Source organism: Geotrypetes seraphini, chromosome 6 (assembly GCF_902459505.1).
Source record: "Geotrypetes seraphini chromosome 6, aGeoSer1.1, whole genome shotgun sequence".
NCBI lineage: Eukaryota > Metazoa > Chordata > Amphibia > Gymnophiona > Dermophiidae > Geotrypetes > Geotrypetes seraphini.
Window position 1 is genome coordinate 46,392,515 of NC_047089.1, and position 18,433 is coordinate 46,410,947.

At 41.3% G+C, this 18,433-nt stretch overlaps 1 protein-coding gene across 3 annotated transcripts in view; it reads left to right on the forward strand.

Moving 5' to 3' along the window:
* WASF3 (WASP family member 3) overlaps nt 1-18,433 on the forward strand; it is a 115,473-nt gene that overhangs the window by 63,333 nt on the left and 33,707 nt on the right. For 2 of the 3 annotated variants that reach the window (XM_033950209.1, XM_033950208.1), the window contains exons 5-7: nt 879-1,032; nt 7,767-7,884; nt 16,527-16,702. In XM_033950209.1, coding sequence (XP_033806100.1) covers nt 879-1,032; nt 7,767-7,884; nt 16,527-16,702 — 448 coding nt within the window. The remainder of the gene's footprint in view (nt 1-878; nt 1,033-7,766; nt 7,885-16,526; nt 16,703-18,433) is intronic. The other variant, XM_033950211.1, reaches the window with a different exon arrangement.

Here is an 18,433-nt window from a genome sequence, read left to right on the forward strand (position 1 = left end):
TGGTCCAAGGACATTCTTGAAGGGGGATTATAAAGTCGGACATTCTTTGGATCCCATAGTAACTGTATTTGGAAAATCTCTAAGAAAGTTTGACCCCACTCAGCCCAAAAGTGCTGAATGAGAGGACCGTGGCTATGAACACACAATCTCCTATTATCAAGAAATGATCTAAACCACCTGGATTGGCCACTATAGAAACGGGATGCAGGGCTAGATGGACCATTAGTCTGACCCAGGCTATTCTTATGTTCTTAAATATAGAAAGTTGCATAAAAAGATCTATGCGGAACTTTAATGTGTAGCCAGTAATGAAGTTAATTACTGAGCTTGCCGTCTGATCATCCAACTGTAATATTAGGGATAGTATATAGGAATCAACATAAGCTCTCCCACAAGTAGATTTTTTTTTTGTAGTCCAACTTATTGGTGAATTGTTTTCTATAAAGACAATATAGGCATATATGTGCCTTTTATAAAATAGATGGTTGCACAAAATTATACTTGCTTTGGAGCAGGTGGATGTATGTAGTCGCACACATACCTTACAGCTCAGTCTAAACACTGCTCCCAAGAACTCCTATGCACAAACCTTAAAGAAGCTATTTTCTGTGTGTCAGATGTGCTTTACATGTGAAAAATGCTTCATAAAATTACTTTCATTAATCATAGTTAATGTTGCAGGTCTGTACTTTTAGAATTAATTGAATTGTAAGGCTATAAAATCAAATGGGAAATTCAACGCCAGCTTAATAGAGTAATAAATTATCATTGAATATATTTTGAAAGTTTTTGCTTGTTTAAAGGTATTGAGTTTGTTTTTTATGCAGTGCATGTTGTACAAAATAACTGAGACAAATTTTCTTTGTTTCTAATGTTAGTTTCACTGCAAGACATTAACCTGAAAAAAGCTTTCAAAAGTTCCACTATTCAAGATCAACAAGTGGTGTCCAAAAAGTCAATTCCAAACCCCGTTACAGACATATACAATAAATGTGAAAAGCCACCTCCGTTGAATATTCTTTCTCCATACAGGTATGTATTCTGTGGGAAATATGGTTGTCGTGGGTTATTGTAAATTAAAAATATAAGAAGTTTTGCTTCTTAGCAGTTTAACTAAAGCACAATATTTTATTGTGTTAAGCAAACCCCATTTAATCGCTTGATGGCTTTTGTTTGTAATTAAAAGATAACAGACCAAAAGGTTGGATAAATACTTCCAAGCAAATTTGATGTTTTGATTGCAATGATCTTCATAGACCTAATAATTCATCCAGACTTGTAAAAAACCCCAGATAAGACATTACCATCTAGTAAATGTTCTGTCCTTTGTACAATTAAATTTAATTGTAGAAGGTAATTCCATTAGTGCACGCTAAGCTTTAGTAAAAAGGTCCCTGAAGACAATAAGATCATCTTTTTTTTTTCTTTTTAATTGAATGACTATATATATTTATTACAGATCTTGACTGTGACATTGCCCTTGTGAGAAGGGGAAACCTTACTTTTCATAAAGAAGTGCTTTAAATGTACAAGCTAACTCCATAATTGTGAATGACTTCAGTTGAAATAGCATTTAGGGAGCTGGATGATAAAGACAGCAGAAATTGCTGAGGATACTAAGGTGGTTGGTATTTATAAGACATTGTCGGGAAGTAGTTATTGGCCTGGTTGTAGAGAAGTTGAAAGATTTGAATTAAAGGAGACCCTAGGAGCAGGTCAGCAAACATTTTTGGGATAAATGTATAAGAAATTTGATTTATATACCGTTATCTGCATTTCATTGCTCATAGACTGTTGCACGTGGCAAAATTTCACAGAGAGCTTGATCCTAGATTGAGGTTCAGATAACTTTGCCAGTGGTATCTTTGTAGCCACGTTTGGTGTTTTGTTTTAAAGAACTAGGGAACTGTGATCAAATGTTACAATATTGTTCTAATGTTAAGCCATATTGCATACCCCGTCCCTTTTTTTTTTTTACAAAACTGCACAAGACAAGAGGTTTTTAGCGCCAGCTGGCACGCTGAATGCTCTGCGCTGTTCCAACATAGTTCCTATGAGCAGTGCAGAGCATTCAGCGTGCCAGCTGGTGCTTAAAACCTCTTGCGCTGTTTTGTATAAGGGGGGAGGGGGGTCGGTTCATAGACAGTAACGTGGAAGACAAAGGCGTACGCCGACAACTGAGCGCAAGACGGAGGCGCGCGCCAAAAATAAGACTGTTTTTAGGGGGCTGCGACGGGGGATTTTGTTGGGGAGCCCCCCCACTTTACTTAATACATATCGCGGCGGCGTTGTGGGGGGTTTGGGGGGTTGTAACCCCCCCACATTTTAGGGAAAACGTAACTTTTTCCCTAAAAACAGGGAAGAAGTTAAGTTTTCAGTAAAATGTGGGGGGTTACAACCCCCCAAACCCCCCACAACGCCCCCACAACGCGGCGCGATCTGTATTAAGTAAAGTGGGGGGTTCCCTCCACACCCCCGGTCGTAGCCCCTAAAAACAGTCTTTTTCTTCGGCGCGCACCTCCGCGCTGCGCTCAATTGTTTGCTCGCGCCTTTGTCCCAGCGTGCTTTTGACCTGACACCAGGGGGGTCAGTTTGGGAAGGCTATTATTTTGGGGGTTTATCTGATGAAGAACGAAAATATGTGATTTCTGTTGCATGTTCATTTTTCTTCTGTTTCTTCTTATTTTCATCAGTTGGTTTGTTTTCCTGTTAAGGTTGGCGGCTCAACTGGCGGCACAGTCTCCAGCAACCCGACCTATTTCATACCTATGCTAGGTTCTCAGGCCCAGATTCTATCAATGGTGCCAAGTAGTGTGACATTTAAGCACGTTTCTATAGAAACTACAGTAGATGCACTTTATGGAATCACGCTTAGTGGTAGCTAAAGTGGGTTTAGGCATCGATAGGCATTCTAACCTTAGGTGCATCCTGTTTATGCCAGATTTTCTTGGCCTAAATGAGTATGCCTACTGTAAGTCCGAAACAATAACCTACACGAAAAACACCCATGATCCATCCCTACTTTCTGATAAGTGCAATTTATGTTGATTACAAGGTGCCAATTGTTAATTATCAGTTCCGATTTAAGCCTTTTTATTAAGTTATTCGCCTAAATTGGATAGGCGCGCCAATCTATGTGCCTAACTTTAGGTATCTTTATAGAATCAGGATCTTAGTGCTATGGCCCCAGAATATTATTGCCTTATCATACCAGACCAGTCCAGACACTTGGGAGCTCATTTTCAAAACAAAAAGACATCCAAAATCAATCGCACCTAGGCGCTGTTTATAGAATCGCGGCTAACGGCACCTATGTAAAAACCTAGGCGCCTGAAATGTAGGCCAGGGGTTTTGCCAATTAAGTTAGGCGCCCTTTATAGAATCAGCTCCGTAGTGCACGCTGGAAAAATTGCAAACAGTGTGGTTAAATAACATTACCCCTTTGTGCATTGCTCTGGGTCCTTAATGTTGAAATATTGGACCATCTATGCAATAACTCTTGCCAAACTCATTCGCCTCCTCTCAGGGTCAGGTGCTTCCAGAAAGCAGTGCTTCGCTTTTGATGCATAGTTGCGGTTTAGAGTTCTAACAGGGTTTTAAAACCAGCTCTTGTGTTTTCTGTGACTCATGACCTACAGAGAGACCAGAGGGGGTTAAATCCATGGCTCCCGCCCCCCTCACACGCCCCGTGGCACACAGTACTTGGGACGCTCCTCAGGTGCCCATCCAGTGCAAACTTGGCAGGATAATAGGGGTAAAAACCACATGAGGAGTCTATTACAATTGATTTAAACCAAAATTGAGATTTTTTTTTTTGGAGGCAGAGGCTTTTAAAATAAAATCGGGAAATCCAAGATGAATGCAGCAGTTTGGTGCTAAAAAACAGCCTGTGAGCAAAACTAAAAGTTCAAAAACACTGAAAACAGGATTTCAGAGGTGGAGACCCTTGGGAGAACCCCAGAAAACCTTAATTTTGTCAATTTCTGACCCACCCCTATTTTCCCATAGACAGTAATGAGCTGTAGTTACAGAACTGCCATGTGCTGTGCCTGCATCAGCTTCACTGCAGCTGGAAATGGAGAAGGAATTTATGCCTCAGTCTAGCAAGGATAGCTCCAGCTGCTTGTCTCTTTGGGATACCTTTTTATTCAGGTCCTAAAACCTGAAATTCTTGACCCCTCACACTACCACATGATTCTTTGGGGGGGAGGGGGGTGCAGCCAACTTCTGTCAAGCCTCCCGGCCTGTCGCGGGATCTAATCGGCCTGCCTGCACTCAAGCACCTGACTGCAGGGGCAAGCACCGCTCCTAGGGAACCTATTACCGAGCTCCAACTATTAGAGCAGGCCGTCCAGGCGGGTACTCTTTTCAGAAGGGTTGCTCTCTTGGCTACAGACCCCAACATCTGACCCGTTTCCCCAGCAGAGCTGTCCCAGGACTACTGGGAACCTCTTAGCACAGGGAAGCCTCAGCAAAGATCGGATTAAAACCCAAAAATAACAAGAGCAGAGGAAAAAACACTTTCTCAGCTCGCTTGTAGAAGTTAAGACTGCAGAGAGAGGGCAGTGCCCAGGGTGACAAGGAGGTGGAGCTATGAAAAATGATTGATTGCCTTCTACAATCCAACTGGCGAGTTGGGGTACACAAGCCATCTGTAAGGATTTGTATGGTGTTTGCACAGGAACTGAAAATGATCTTTTATTTGTTTTGATTTTTTTCTCCTTCCTAGTCACCACCTCTCCTGCCACTTTCATCCTGTTCCTCACCCATTAGTACTTTTTCCCTCCAATCTGATCCTCTCTTCTTAAAACTCTTTACTCAACCTATCTGCCCTATCAGCACCCTGCTCTTTGAATCCCACACAGTTCCTCTCCTTGTCCTCACTTGTAATGCACATTCCAGCTTGCAGTCACTTCAACTTTCCCCTCATCCTTTCTTCCCTCACAACCCATATCTTCCAGCTGTCAAAGTCTGTGTCTAGTCTTTCCTTCCTCATTCCTTTCCCAGAGCTTCCCTCAGCACTTCTCGCTCTCTCTGTGGTAGACAAAAGGCAGGAAGCCTTTCTTACCTAAACTGCAATTCTTTTGTGTTCTCTGCTATTAGTCCATTGCTCAGACATTCTTTAGCCAGCCAATAAACTACAGAGGAGGCAGGACCATTAGCTTATGAGACATCAACCTTCAGTCCTGCTTTCCCCTGCAGCCTATTGGCTGCCTAAGGAATTTTTGACCAATGGTGTCTCCTAAGCTACTGGGCCTGCTTCTTTTGTAGGTTATTGTCTAGCTGAAGGATGTCTGACCAATGAGCTGTAGGGGGAGGCGGGAGCAATAGCTACAGAGACACTGCCTCTCTTCCTGCTTTCCCCAACAGCTCTACATTGGGAAAATTTTAGCCTGCCCTGCCCCCCGCCCCCCTTGACCTGCATAACAATGTCGGATGGCATTCTCGCATGCGCTAGTGTGGCGCATGACATCACCGCATTGCATCTGCGCATGCACGAATGCCTTCCCGATGTCGTTTGTTGCCAGAAGTTTTTCAAATCCCATCAGGGAAATCTGGACGTCTGGTAATCCTACTCTGGTATAGCTATGTGCATAGACAAAAGGTTTCCCATTTAAAAAAAAAAAAAAAAAAAACTGGCTCCTCCTCCTCTCCCAGTTTATGTAGATTTTTTTTTTTCAGTTCCTTTCAGGCATTACCCACAAATTGATTCTGTGCATTATTACTTCATAAGTTAATGCATGTTTAAAATTTTTTTTTTTTTTTTTAAAACGAGTGGAACAAAATTGATTTAAAGCATGATAACAAGTACACCTCTGTACGGTGACGGGACTAAATCGCGCGAGACAACGGCGCGCCGACAACCGAGTGCAAGGTTGACGGTGTGCCGAAGAAAAGCACTATTTTAAAGGGCTCTGACAGGGGGTGTGGGGGGAACCCCCCACTTTACTTAACAGACATCACGCTGTCGTGGGGGATTTGGGGGGTTGTAACCTCCCAAATTATACTTAAAACTGAACTTTTTCCCTAAAAAACAGGCAAAAAGTTTGGTTTCAAGTATAATGAGGGGGGTTACAACCCCCGAAACCCCCCACAACGCCAGTGCAATGTCTGTTAAGTAAAGTAGGGGGGTTCCCCACCAACACCCCCTGTTGGAACCCTTTAAAATAGTGCTTTTCTTCGGCGCGCCGTCAACCTTGCGCTCAGTTGTCTGCGCTCAGTTGTCGGCGTGCCGTTGTCTCGCACGATTTTGTCTATGAACTCCTCTGTACTCGGCTCTAGAGGATAACACGAGGACTCGTGGTTAACTGTGGGGGATGAGGAGAGAGCCTGCGGGGTTGGGGTGAGGACAGTGACAAGAGTCCATAGGGATGGGGAGAAATTTTGTCCCTATGTCATTCTCTAAGACTAGCCTTAAACAGGCTGTTCCAACAAGTTGAAACAGTATCTATAAAATGCTAGTATCAATATGTAAAAACTTAGCACATCTTCAACAACTGGCAAATGAATTCAGTGATTAAAGAAAATACCTGCAGAAGCTGCTTTTGGATTGAAATGAACTACTGTTAAATCATATCATTGTTTCTTGTCTGCCTTTGAAGTGGCAACAAATCTTGTCTGCTGATCAGATTCCTACCACATCCTTACCTGCCATCACGTGTACAGTTGCTTGAGCATCTTACTATTATTGCAATGGGTTCATCCATTGCTGTTGACATCAACGAGCATTTCCAACTTTTAATAAACAATTAGGGCCAGATTCTGGAGCCAGTGCTGGTCGCATGTCAGTCATGTACCAGTATCGATTACAGAATCGCGGCCACCTGTAAAGTAGATGCCAGAAATGTAGGCCAGGGTTTTACTGGCCTAAATTTCCTGCCCTTACTTTACACGAGAATTACGTCCACAGGGGTTCCTACCAGCGCCTACAGTCACTTCCAGCACAAGCCACACCCACTTTGACCAGAGGTGTTGTTAAGGGCCTCTGTGGACCGGATATCAGCAGCTTGTGCCTTTAGGCGCCTACATTTTTTATTTATTAAAAAAAATTAGTTTTTCATTGGTTTTAAATGACGTGGTCAATTATCGCATTGTTTATCACCAATTAAACCAATTAAATTAGGCGGTAGTAGGACACTTACCGCTGCATAACTTTTGGCATCCCTATGAAAATCAGGGCTTCACTTTTCTGTTCATCCACTACACCGTGTTGGTTCTCGTCTACATCCATGTGTGAAAGACATTCCAGTAGTTTTCCCAGATGATGTAAAAACACAGGCAACTGCATTTTTGGGAAGGTTGTACCAAAACCTGATCGAAATGGAAGGCTTTATTTGTGATTTATAAACAATAGTTCTACAGAATATTGTTCCTTTTTATACTTTAATAAAAAGATTGAAATTTTCAGGCTTGTGCAGATGAGGACGGAGCCCGCGGGGATGGGACAGGGTCATACTTTGCCCTGTGTCATTCTCTACATTCTGCTCCACCCTCCATGAGTGCTAGAAAGCTCAGAATTAGGTAACACGACTTGTGCTCTGTTGCTTTGTTCTCTGTTATGCTATCTGGGTTAACTACGTGAAGTTTTTTGTTTTGTCTCTCAAAGAAAATAATTGGCTTAGCTGCTGGACCACCCCACTCCCATTCTGGAAGTTATTTTTTTTTCCCTCATTCCTTTATACTCTTATTTGTTTGTTAATTTTTGTCACTTAATTCTCTGGTTACCTAATATATTTAGCTCAATCATCGTTTTGTTATTTTTGCAGAGATGATAGAAAAGATGGTTTGAAGTTTTATACTGATCCCTCCTACTTCTTTGATCTCTGGAAAGAAAAAATGCTACAGGACACAGAAGACAAAAGGAAAGAAAAAAGGAGACAAAAGGTAATTCATCTTATAATGGAAAATACCTTGTAGTGGGTTTGCATATGTGTGGTTGTCATAGGTTTGTTTAAATAAACATAATTACAATGTCAAGACGTGAGATTTGTCGGTTTAAAAAAAACCATTCCCTCACGCCCAAACAGAAGACATTATATGCAAACAGCTGTTTTTCTTAAGATTACTATACAATCCAGAACTATGATCATGCCAACAAAGATTTATACCTGACAACAAGTTGTTTGAATGTTGATATGAAGTACATAATATGGCATCAAATGTAAAAGCTGGTGTTAAAAATGGTTGCTATAATCTTATACATTGATTACTCCTTTAATATGTGAAAACACAAGGCTTTACAAAGCTGCATGAGTGTTGTGTTTCCTCAAATACATTGCTGGTAATTGTATACTAGGGAGCCTGCTAATGGCACATTATCTATTTAATCCTGTTCTATAAGGAGGAGACACCGAAGAGGGAGTGGAGAATATGAAAAAGGATCTGCAAAAGTTAGAGGAATGGTCTAATGCCTGGCAACTAAAATTCAATGCAAAGAAATGCATTTGGGGATTAATAATAGGAAGGAACCGTATATGCTGGGAGGAGAGAAGCTGATATGCACGGACGGGGAGAGGGACCTTGGGGTGATAGTGTCCGAAGATCTAAAGGTGAAAAAACAGTGTGACAAGGCAGTGGCTGCTGCCAGAAGGATGCTGGGCTGTATAAAGAGAGGCGTAGTCAGTAGAAGGAAGAAGGTGTTGATGCCCCTGTACAGGTCATTGGTAAGGCCCCACTTGGAGTATTGTGTTCAATTTTGGAGACCGTATCTGGCGAAGGACGTAAGAAGACTTGAGGCGGTCCAGAGGAGGGCGACGAAAAGACGTATGAAGAGAGACTGGAAGCCCTGAATATGTATACCCTAGAGGAAAGGAGAGACAGGGGAGATATGATTCAGACGTTCAAATACTTGAAGGGTATTAACGTAGAACAAAATCTTTTCTAGAGAAAGGAAAATGGTAAAACCAGAGGACATAATTTGAGGTTGAGGGGTGGTAGATTCAGGGGCAATGTTAGGAAATTCTACTTTACGGAGAGGGTAGTGGATGCCTGCAATGCGCTCCCGAGAGAGGTGGTGGAGAGTAAAACTGTGACTGAATTCAAAGAAGCGTGGGATGAACACAGAAGATTTAGAATCAGAAAATAATATTAAATATTGAACTAGGCCAGTTACTGGGCAGACTTGCACGGTCTGTGTCTGTATATGGCCGTTGGTGGAGGATGGGCTGGGGAGGGCTTCAATGGCTGGGAGGGTGTAGATGGGCTGGAGTAAGTCTTAACAGAGATTTCGGCAGTTGGAACCCAAGCACAGGACCGGGTAAAGCTTTGGATTCTCGCCCAGAAATAGCTAAGAAGAAAAAAAAAAAAAAAAATTTAAATTGAATCAGGTTGGGCAGACTGGATGGACTATTCGGGTCTTTATCTGCCGTCATCTACTATGTTACTATGACACCTAATTTTCTTCGCAGAATACTAGTTCAAGTGATACACTAGAGCTGGTGTAAATGTCTACACCTAGATATGGCATGGACACACATAAATTATAGTATTCTCTAAGTTACATGAATTCTTGTGCACGATTAGCCAAAACTCCACCTATACACATGCCCAGCATGGCGCATACTTTTCTGCTAGTCAGTATTCTATAGCAGTGGTTCCCAATCCGGTCCTGGAGGATCACCAGGCCAATTGGATTTTCAGGCTAGCCCCAATGAATATGCATGAGAGAGAGTTGCATACAGTGGAAGTGACGAGCATACAAATCTGCTCCATGCATATTCATTAGTGCTAGCCTGAAAACCCGATTGGCCTGGTGGTCCTCCAGGGCAGGGTTGGGGACCACTGTTCTATAATTTTCACTATTTTTTTTGAAACTTCTTCATTGTTCAGACAGTCTTTACAAGAATAACCCAGGAGTTTGTATGCTATATAACTCAAAGTGAGAATCATGCAATCCTGAAGGAAAACTGAGCTGCCGTTCCTTGTTCTGGAGACAGTGCCATTAGCAAGCCTCTAGACAAAGTATTGAGAGAAGAGATTAAGGTAGCCACACTTAAGTTCATTGTGGGCTGCTGCTAGCCCATGGGCCTTGGAGTGGATACTGCTTTATATAAATCAGTATCCATTGCAAAGCCCAGGGGCTTGCGGCAGTCCCCAGTGTGTGTGTGTATGTTAAGGCTTGTAATTGTGTTAATACTGGGGTTTTTTTTCTAGTATCTTGGAAATGTATGGTAGGTTGGAGACTTAAATGAAATACTGTGTGCCCATTGCATGCAGAAAATAGGGCACACTTAAAAATAATGTACTTGAAATTATCTCAACTTTAAAAAAGAAAAAAGAAGCCAGTTAATGGACTTCAGCTCATTTGTCAATTAAACTGTGTGTTTTGTGTGGATTGTTCAGAATTGCTTTCTTTGAGTTTCCTACAGACTTTTTGCTTCTGCTCTTTAATGCTGTATCTGAAATTGTGATGCAACTGATAGAAACAGCCATTGCAATTGAATTAAATTAAAGAATATTAAGGAATATACTGTATTCTGCATGTCTGAGGACCTAGTTTTTGCCACAGACGGCTCATCATTGGTGAGAACTACTGAAATACCCATGGCTTGCAATTTTATTTGGTTTTTAACCATTAATCTATTTGATATTTTAAAATGTGTTTGGTAGTTTTATAATACCTAATTCCTTTAACATCTTCCCAAGTCAAATTTTGCAATAAAGAATTAAGGCCTAAAAGATATTAAATGCATTTGGGGGACACATTGTAGAATGGATTTACCAACTTTTTTTTTTTTTAATGCTTGTTAAAGGCTAGCTGAATTTTGGGTTCAGTTTCAGCATCAAAACTGGTCCAAAATTCAAATTCGGCCCTGGCAAAAAATGCCAGTGAATTTACAGCTGAAACCAAATGCCCCTTTCCCTGGGTCTACCTTACAAACACCAATGGTCAAATGGCCTCACCGCAGCAAGCCCAATGCCGGCTCTGCACTAAAAATAGCTGCTGTGACTTCCCACAGCAGCAGCTACGTGAGACTACCACAGGAGGTCGCCAGAGCCATTTTGAGATTGGAACTGAAATGGGCAAAAGCAACTTGGATCACTCCTGCCTATTTTGGCTCCAAACTCAAAATGGATGCTGTAACTCAGTGGTTCCCAACCCTGTCCTGGAGGACCACTAGGCCAATCGGCCTTTCAGGCTAGCCCTAATGAATATGCCTGAGAGAGATTTGCATATAATAGAAGTAACAGGCATGCAAATCTGCTCCGTGCATATTCATTAGGGCTATCCTGAAAACCTGATTGGCCTGGTGGTCCTCCAGGACAGGGTTGGGAACCACTGCTGTAACCTCTCACAGCAGTATCACAAGACTGTTGCAGGATGTTTTGGCAGCCATTTTGACTTCAGGGTAGGTATGAGCAGGAGTGTTTTGGGATTGTTCCTGTCCCAATGAGGCCACTTAGACTGTTAGGGCATGTAGGGTAGGCTGGGGGGAAGAGGGGTTGAAGAGGCTTATAACTGAGGGCCTGTTTTTGTTAAGAGGATGTGGAATAAGACGAGAACGAGGTATACTTTTGTTTGGGGGGAGGGGAGGTGGGTGGATTGAGCCCCATTTGTTTGGTGGGGTGGGGGTGGTGTCCAGTACCATGTTTGGCTGAATCTGGAAACAAACCAGTTTTGGTCGTCCTCTAATACTTATAGTATTAGATTTGCTGGTGAGCTATTTATATGGTGAAGATAATTTTCTTTCCCCTCAACAAATGGAGGAGAGAACTGAACTAAACTTTGTACCCAAATTCATTATTTGCAACCAGTGAGCCTACTTGGTGAGAGCTCAGGTCATTCCAAATATGGCAGGCACTTAGTACATTTTGAAAAGCTAGTTATTACCCTCTAGTAAACAAGGATCTTCTCAAAAATATGTTACTAATGAAAAAGGAATAGGATCCTGTCAAAAAGTTCAAAAAAGGGTAAACTTAACTGGTTAGGATATATTGATAGTACTGCCCTCAATACATTAATAACCTCTCTGGTTCTTGCATGAATCAATTACTGCAACTCCTTTTTGGCTGATATGCCAAACAATTCTTCCAATGCCTTCAAAATACAGCTGTCCATTTGATCTTCATAACAGTGGTTAACAGCTCTTTTTAGTGTAAACCATCTAGAACTTTTGGTTATGGCGGTATAAAAGAATAAAGTTATTATTATTATTAATAAATCCCAATAAATGAGTAGGAGAGTCAAATCCACAAACACAAAATGCAAACGCTAAGGAGTGGAAAAGTCCAAAGAAGACTGGTGAATTGAATGTGTTTCACGAACCCCCCTTTATTTCTTCAATTCAACGACTCGACATGTACATGTTTTCATTGGAAGCATTTGCCAGTGACGGCATGTTATTTTTCCACACAGTGCTTTCAATGTTTACATAGAAACATAGAGTATGACGGCAGAAGAGGGCCGGCGGCCCAACAAGTCTGCCCACTTAAGAACCCTCTCTCCCTGGTGCCCCTCTTTTCATGCATAACTTCGTAGCACTCCCACCTGTTTGTCCCATCGACTTTTGAAGTCAGGTACATTACTGGCCTCGACCACCTGGCGTGGAAGTTTATTCCATCGATCAATCACCCGTTCGGTGAAGAAGTATTTCCTGGTGTCACTATGAAATCTCCCCCCCCTTAAGTTTTAGCGGGTGCCCTTTTGTCGCCGTGGGACCTGTAAGAAAAAATATTTCTTCCTCCATCTCAATTCGACCCGTGATGTATTTGAATGTTTCTATGATGTCCCCCCTTTTTCTGCGCTCCTCGAGAATAAGCGCAGTCTGGTCAGACGTTCTTCATATGGGATGTCTTTAAGTCCTGAGACCATCCTAGTGGCCATTCTCTGGATCGACTCCATTCTCTTCACATCCTTTTGATAATGTGGCCTCCAAAACCATGGATCTGTACAACGGTAGTATGACTTCAGGCTTTCGGCTGATAAAGCTCCTTCTGATGCAACCCAGCATTTGTCTGGCCTTTGCTGAAGCTTTCTCCACCTGATTGGCAGCTTTCATATCTTCCCGGATGAGAACTCCCAAGTCCCTTTCTACAGTGGTTCTTGCTAAGTTTTTGCCGTTCAAGGTGTATGTTCTGCAAGGGTTTCCGTTCCCAAGATGCATCACTTTACATTTTTTGGCATTAAAGTTTAGTTGCCAAGTACTGGACCATTGTTCTAACAAAAACAGGTTTAGTGCAATAATGAATGAATTTTCTTATGTGGACTCTTTACTCCTTATATAAGATTTGTGAGACTCCTGAGGCAGGTCCTTTTGGCTGAAACATGTACATGTCGAGTCGTTGAATGTTGAATTGAAGAAATAAAGGGTGTTCGTGAAACATATTCAGTTCACCAGTCTTCTTTTCCACTCCTTAGTGTTTAAGTTTAAAATGTGCAATGGTTTGATTATATGACCCCTTTATTGCTACAACACTGACTGCTGGTCTCACACAGTTTATTTCAAGTGTCAGCCTCCTTAGCTGAAATGCTTACTCCATATCATCTTCCTTGCACTAATACTTACCTATTAGTGGTCCCATCTTTTAAAGTGGTCTGCTTGGCCCTGCTTTGCGACAGGACATTTAGTTATGCTGCCCCCACGTTATGGAACCAGTTGCTGGAATCTTTATGGTCTGACCCATCTTGAATTTATTTTAAATCTGGCCTAGTTATTCCAACAAGCTTATCCGTCGCTTCTTGATGTTCTGCTAAGTATGCCCTCAAGATCTGTCATGCCTCACGTTTTCCTGCTGCCTTCAATTTATTTTTTATGCCTGTCATAAAGAAGTTGTGCTCTGCATTCCCCCCCCCAATCTTTGTTCTTGTCCTCTGATGTTCTGTAGGTAGTTTATAGTTGATAACAACAGAAACAAACTTTTGTGTGTACACCACATTGATGCTCTTAGTGATAGTACACTTAGTGATAGTCAGATCCACTAATAAAAATTAAATGTTTGGGATCCAGTAATATGACAGATTTATTTTGAATTTTTTTTGTGTGTAACCATGAAAGAACATGGATACAAAACTTTGTATGATTGGTATAAAATTCCAGGTAGCCCATAAAGGCTGAAATCGGTATCATCTGGTGTATACTGGAGAAGATACCATGGAGGGAATTTTTTTCTACCATGTGTGGTGGGCTTACTCAGTCATTGAGCCTTTCTTGCTAGTTTGTGTCCTTTATGTCTTGCTTTTGTTATCAGATTCAGGGCTATAGACCAGTTTATATTTGAGTGTATATATGGTACCAGATCAAGTATTGCTTCTTTTCATGTGGAATTTGTCTGTACAAAGTACCTTGAGATGTTTCCACATTCTCTGTGCTACTTTCTAATTCTACAGATGGGATAGTTCAGTCCTTTATCTAGGAGGCTGAAGTCTCCAGCAGCATCTCCTCCTCTCATTCCCAGTTTTTGGATGTCTGTTGCCATATTTTCATCTGTTTCTCTGTTAGGCGTTGTCTACTGATGTCAAAGACAATGTGGAAACATAAGAAATAAGTATTGCCATACTGGGTCAGACCTAGGGTCCTCTAGATCAGTGGTTCCCAACCCTGTCCTGGAGGACCACCAGGCCAGTCAGGTTTTCAGGCTAGCCCTAATGAATATGCATGATAGAGATCTGCATATAATGGAGGTGCCAGGCATGCAAATCTGCTCCATGCATATTCATTAGGGGTATCCTGAAAGCCTGGTGGTCCTCCAGGACAGGGCTAGGAACCACTGCTCTAGATCAGTACCCTATTTCTAACAGTGGCCAATTCAATTAACAAGTACCTTGCAGAACCTCCATTAAGTAGCACAATTCCGTCATACCCCCAGGGATAAGCAGTGGCTTTCCTCAGGTCTAGCTTAATAATGATGTATAGACTCTCCCTTCAAGAATTTGTCCTAAGCTTTAAAAAAAAACAAAACACACTGTTACATTAACTACTTTTAACCACATCCTTTGCCAATAAGTTCCAGAGTTTAACTATCCATTAAATTAAAACATATTTTCTCCTAAAGGGTACAGGGTCATGGACTTGATATGCCTCCTCTCCTCCCAGGCCAAAGCAGTTTACATATTCTATGCAGGTACCTTTTCTGCCCCTACTGAGTTCACAATTTGTTTTAAATGTACTACTGTATAACTTCATGGTGTGTCTCCTAGTCTTTGCACATTTTGAAAGAGTAAATAATTGATTTGCATTTACCTGTTCACTCCTCTCAAGATTATGACCTCCGTCAGATCTCTTCCCAATCGTCACTTCTCCAAATTGAAGGTGCAGTCTCACCTTGGACCAATACAGAGCCAATATGATATTTATTGCTTTGTTAAGAAAGGAGTAAAGAATAATCCTATCTTCTCTTCAAGATGATCTATATTGCTTCTTATTTCCTAAGACTCCCCTGAATGTCAGTTGCACTTCATTTTTTTTTTTTTTAGTTCAAAAATTTTTTTATTGAGTTTAGTATAGAAAGTACAATAAATGTTAACAAGGCAAGAAACATAAAATTTATTAGTATTCACTTAAAGGGCTAATCCTCCTTCATTTTGAGGCCAGCTCTGTCTCTTTTAAGGAGATTATGAAGTTTACCTCCCTTTACCTCCATGCCTCTAATTATTTACTTGCAAGATTTTAGGATCTATCCCTAGACCACCCTGATTCAAATTATTTGAATACATTTTGGCCATGTGGCAACTCAAATGGCCAAAATTATCTGTTTCCTATGTTAGCAAATTTTTAACAGCACTCGGTGCTGACCTTGGTTTTTAGTATTGACTCGCAGGATATGAATGGGCTTATAAAGAAGTGTGAGAGTTGTCACTGATTTTTTTGCAATGTTGGTGTCTAGAAACCTAGAAATGTGACAGCAGATAAAGGCCAAATGGTTTATCCAGTCTTCCCATCCACAGCAACCCTATTTCATCATCTTCCTAAGAGATTCCATGTTTGTAATTAGCATGTTACCAAAACTCTTGAACATTGGTTGAAGTTTTTATTGTATGGAAATATTTGTGTTGCCTTCTATAATGTACACAATTACAATGTAAGACATAGGCAATTTCTTACTTATAGAACGCTATAAAAATGATGTCTAATTCAACGAGCACATTTTTGTTCAAGACAGCCATGTTTTGTAGTTTGATCACATATATGGTAGGAAAATATTTGTTCAAAATGTAGCTTATTAGTGGTGTTTGTAAGGAAAGATTTCTATTTGTACAGGTAATAGATGGAAGTGGGCAAGAAAATGTCATGAAGACTCAGCTTTTTGTAATGTTGATTTTATGTTATGTTTTATGTGGAAACTGAAATAAATAATTTGTCATTTTAAGGAACTCTTTAAGCTACCAGAAAGAATAGATTCAGTCATATTTTTAAATATTTGAAGGCTCCTTTTTTTTTTTTTTCTTTCCTTAACAGTAAAGAAACTTTGGATAGGTCTAGCTTCCCATTGTGAATCTGCTTTTGCTTTTTTACTACTAACCACATTTTAACTCGCTTGTTTCCTTTCCTGTGTCTGTTGGCGTACTTTCTCTTTTCTTTGCACATCAGGAGCAAAAGCGTATAGATGGCACAACACGAGAAGTGAAAAAAGTTAGAAAAGCCAGGAACAGGCGCCAAGAGTGGAATATGATGGCATATGACAAAGAACTTAGACCTGACAACAGGTTGTCACAAAATGTGTACCATGGAGCATCTTCCGAGGGATCACTGTCCCCAGATACTAGGTGTGTGTCCAGTCAAGCTCTGTTGTCTGTGATAGGTTTTCAGTTATACTGTGAGTATTGTAAGCAACTAGTTAAAAAAAAAAAATGCCCATAATAAATGCTTTGGGCTATATATAAATTTTTAGACAAAATATGAAGAAAAAAAAAAAAATGCACAAAACATTGAGTTCGGTTGCCTGCATAATTTGGGAGTATTATGTATTTTTCTCCCAATTTACTTTCCTGCTAGTTTTTTTGCAAACAAAAGTGAAGGTATAAAGTGCTATGCAACACTTGTCTCATTCTTAAAATGAAGGCTTCTGTACCAAAACCAGAAACGTAGGGGCCCTTTAGTAAAAGCACATTAAGAACGTAACGTGCAGTTTGTGCGTGCTTTAAGGGGCTGTGAGAGCAGTTTGCTTGTAAGCATGCATTAAACGCTTTGGGCCAGATTCTGTATAGGACGCCTACATTAGGTGCCGTAATCGAGAATGCCTAGCAATGCCTTACTTTGGAATCCAGACTTGATGTGTTTTTTTAAAAAATTGGCACGGTAATTGACCCTGCCAGTTTTCAGCCAATCGAGAGAAAAAAATTTAAGTAACCAATTAAGAGTTTGGCGCCGAACTCTTAGGACGCATGGCGACACCTAAGTGGAGGCGCCCTCCGACCCCAGTGAAGCCTAACTGAAAAGTAGGAGTTGTTAGGGGGGGGTGGAGAGTAGGCGTGGTTGACTTAGACATCACTAGGCGTCTGAGTTAAACTCTTGGTAAATTAGGCCAAGTAAAACCTGGCCTAATATAACAACGCCTAGCGATGCCTAAGTGCCGCTAAGCGGGATTCTATAAGCGGCGCCTAATGGTTGATTGACAACTGCGCCAAGCGGTGCCTACAGTGTAGGCGTGCTTAGGTGCCATTTATTGAATGTGGCCCTTTTTTCTGAATTTTGCTCGGGAGGGGGGGGGGGGAGGCTGGCATAGTTAGGGAGTGGGCATGGCGGCATCTACCAGCTAGCATGTTATACTTAATGCAATAATGTATACTAACTGGCTAATGTAGAATTAACAACCACAGAAAGGGAAAAAGGCAGCACCCTTATGTACAAATCGGGGGGAAAAGCACCCACAGAGCAGGGATGGACAAACGGCCTTCCAATAAGCAGAGCAAGTCCCCAGAGGTAACAGTCGCAGTATTTATTAAAGCACTGACTATATAAAAAGACTCGGCAGGGAACTGCGCTTTGGTGTGGAATCTCCTGCTTCGGGAGCTGTATGGTTTAACGTTTCCTCTTAAGTTAGTGCTAAAACCTGTCATGTGGAAACAGCAATCACTGCCACAGCAGTAGAGTACATATAAGTGCTAAATGATTAGAGGAACCTTTCAAATAAAACACTCTTAGCTGCACTAGCCATTCGTCCATCCCTACTCTGTGTGTTGGCTGCACAGTTATTGCAGGAGCACTTAGGGACAGATTCGATAAAGGATGTCTAACTAAAATCCGCATGCAACCCAAATTGTTTTATTTAGCTTATATAGCATGGTAATTGACTGCGCCATTGAAGTTAATTGATTAAATTTTTAAAATTAACTAAGAGTTCCTTGTGGAACTCGGAGCAGTCCCTAGTAGAGAATGACACGGGGACAAATTTTTTCCCTGTGAGTCCCTGTGAGTGTTGTTGCTCTCCATGTCCCATTCTTGTAAGCTCTTCCTTAACTTTACAAGCCTCGAACACTTATGATTTTAAAGTGTTT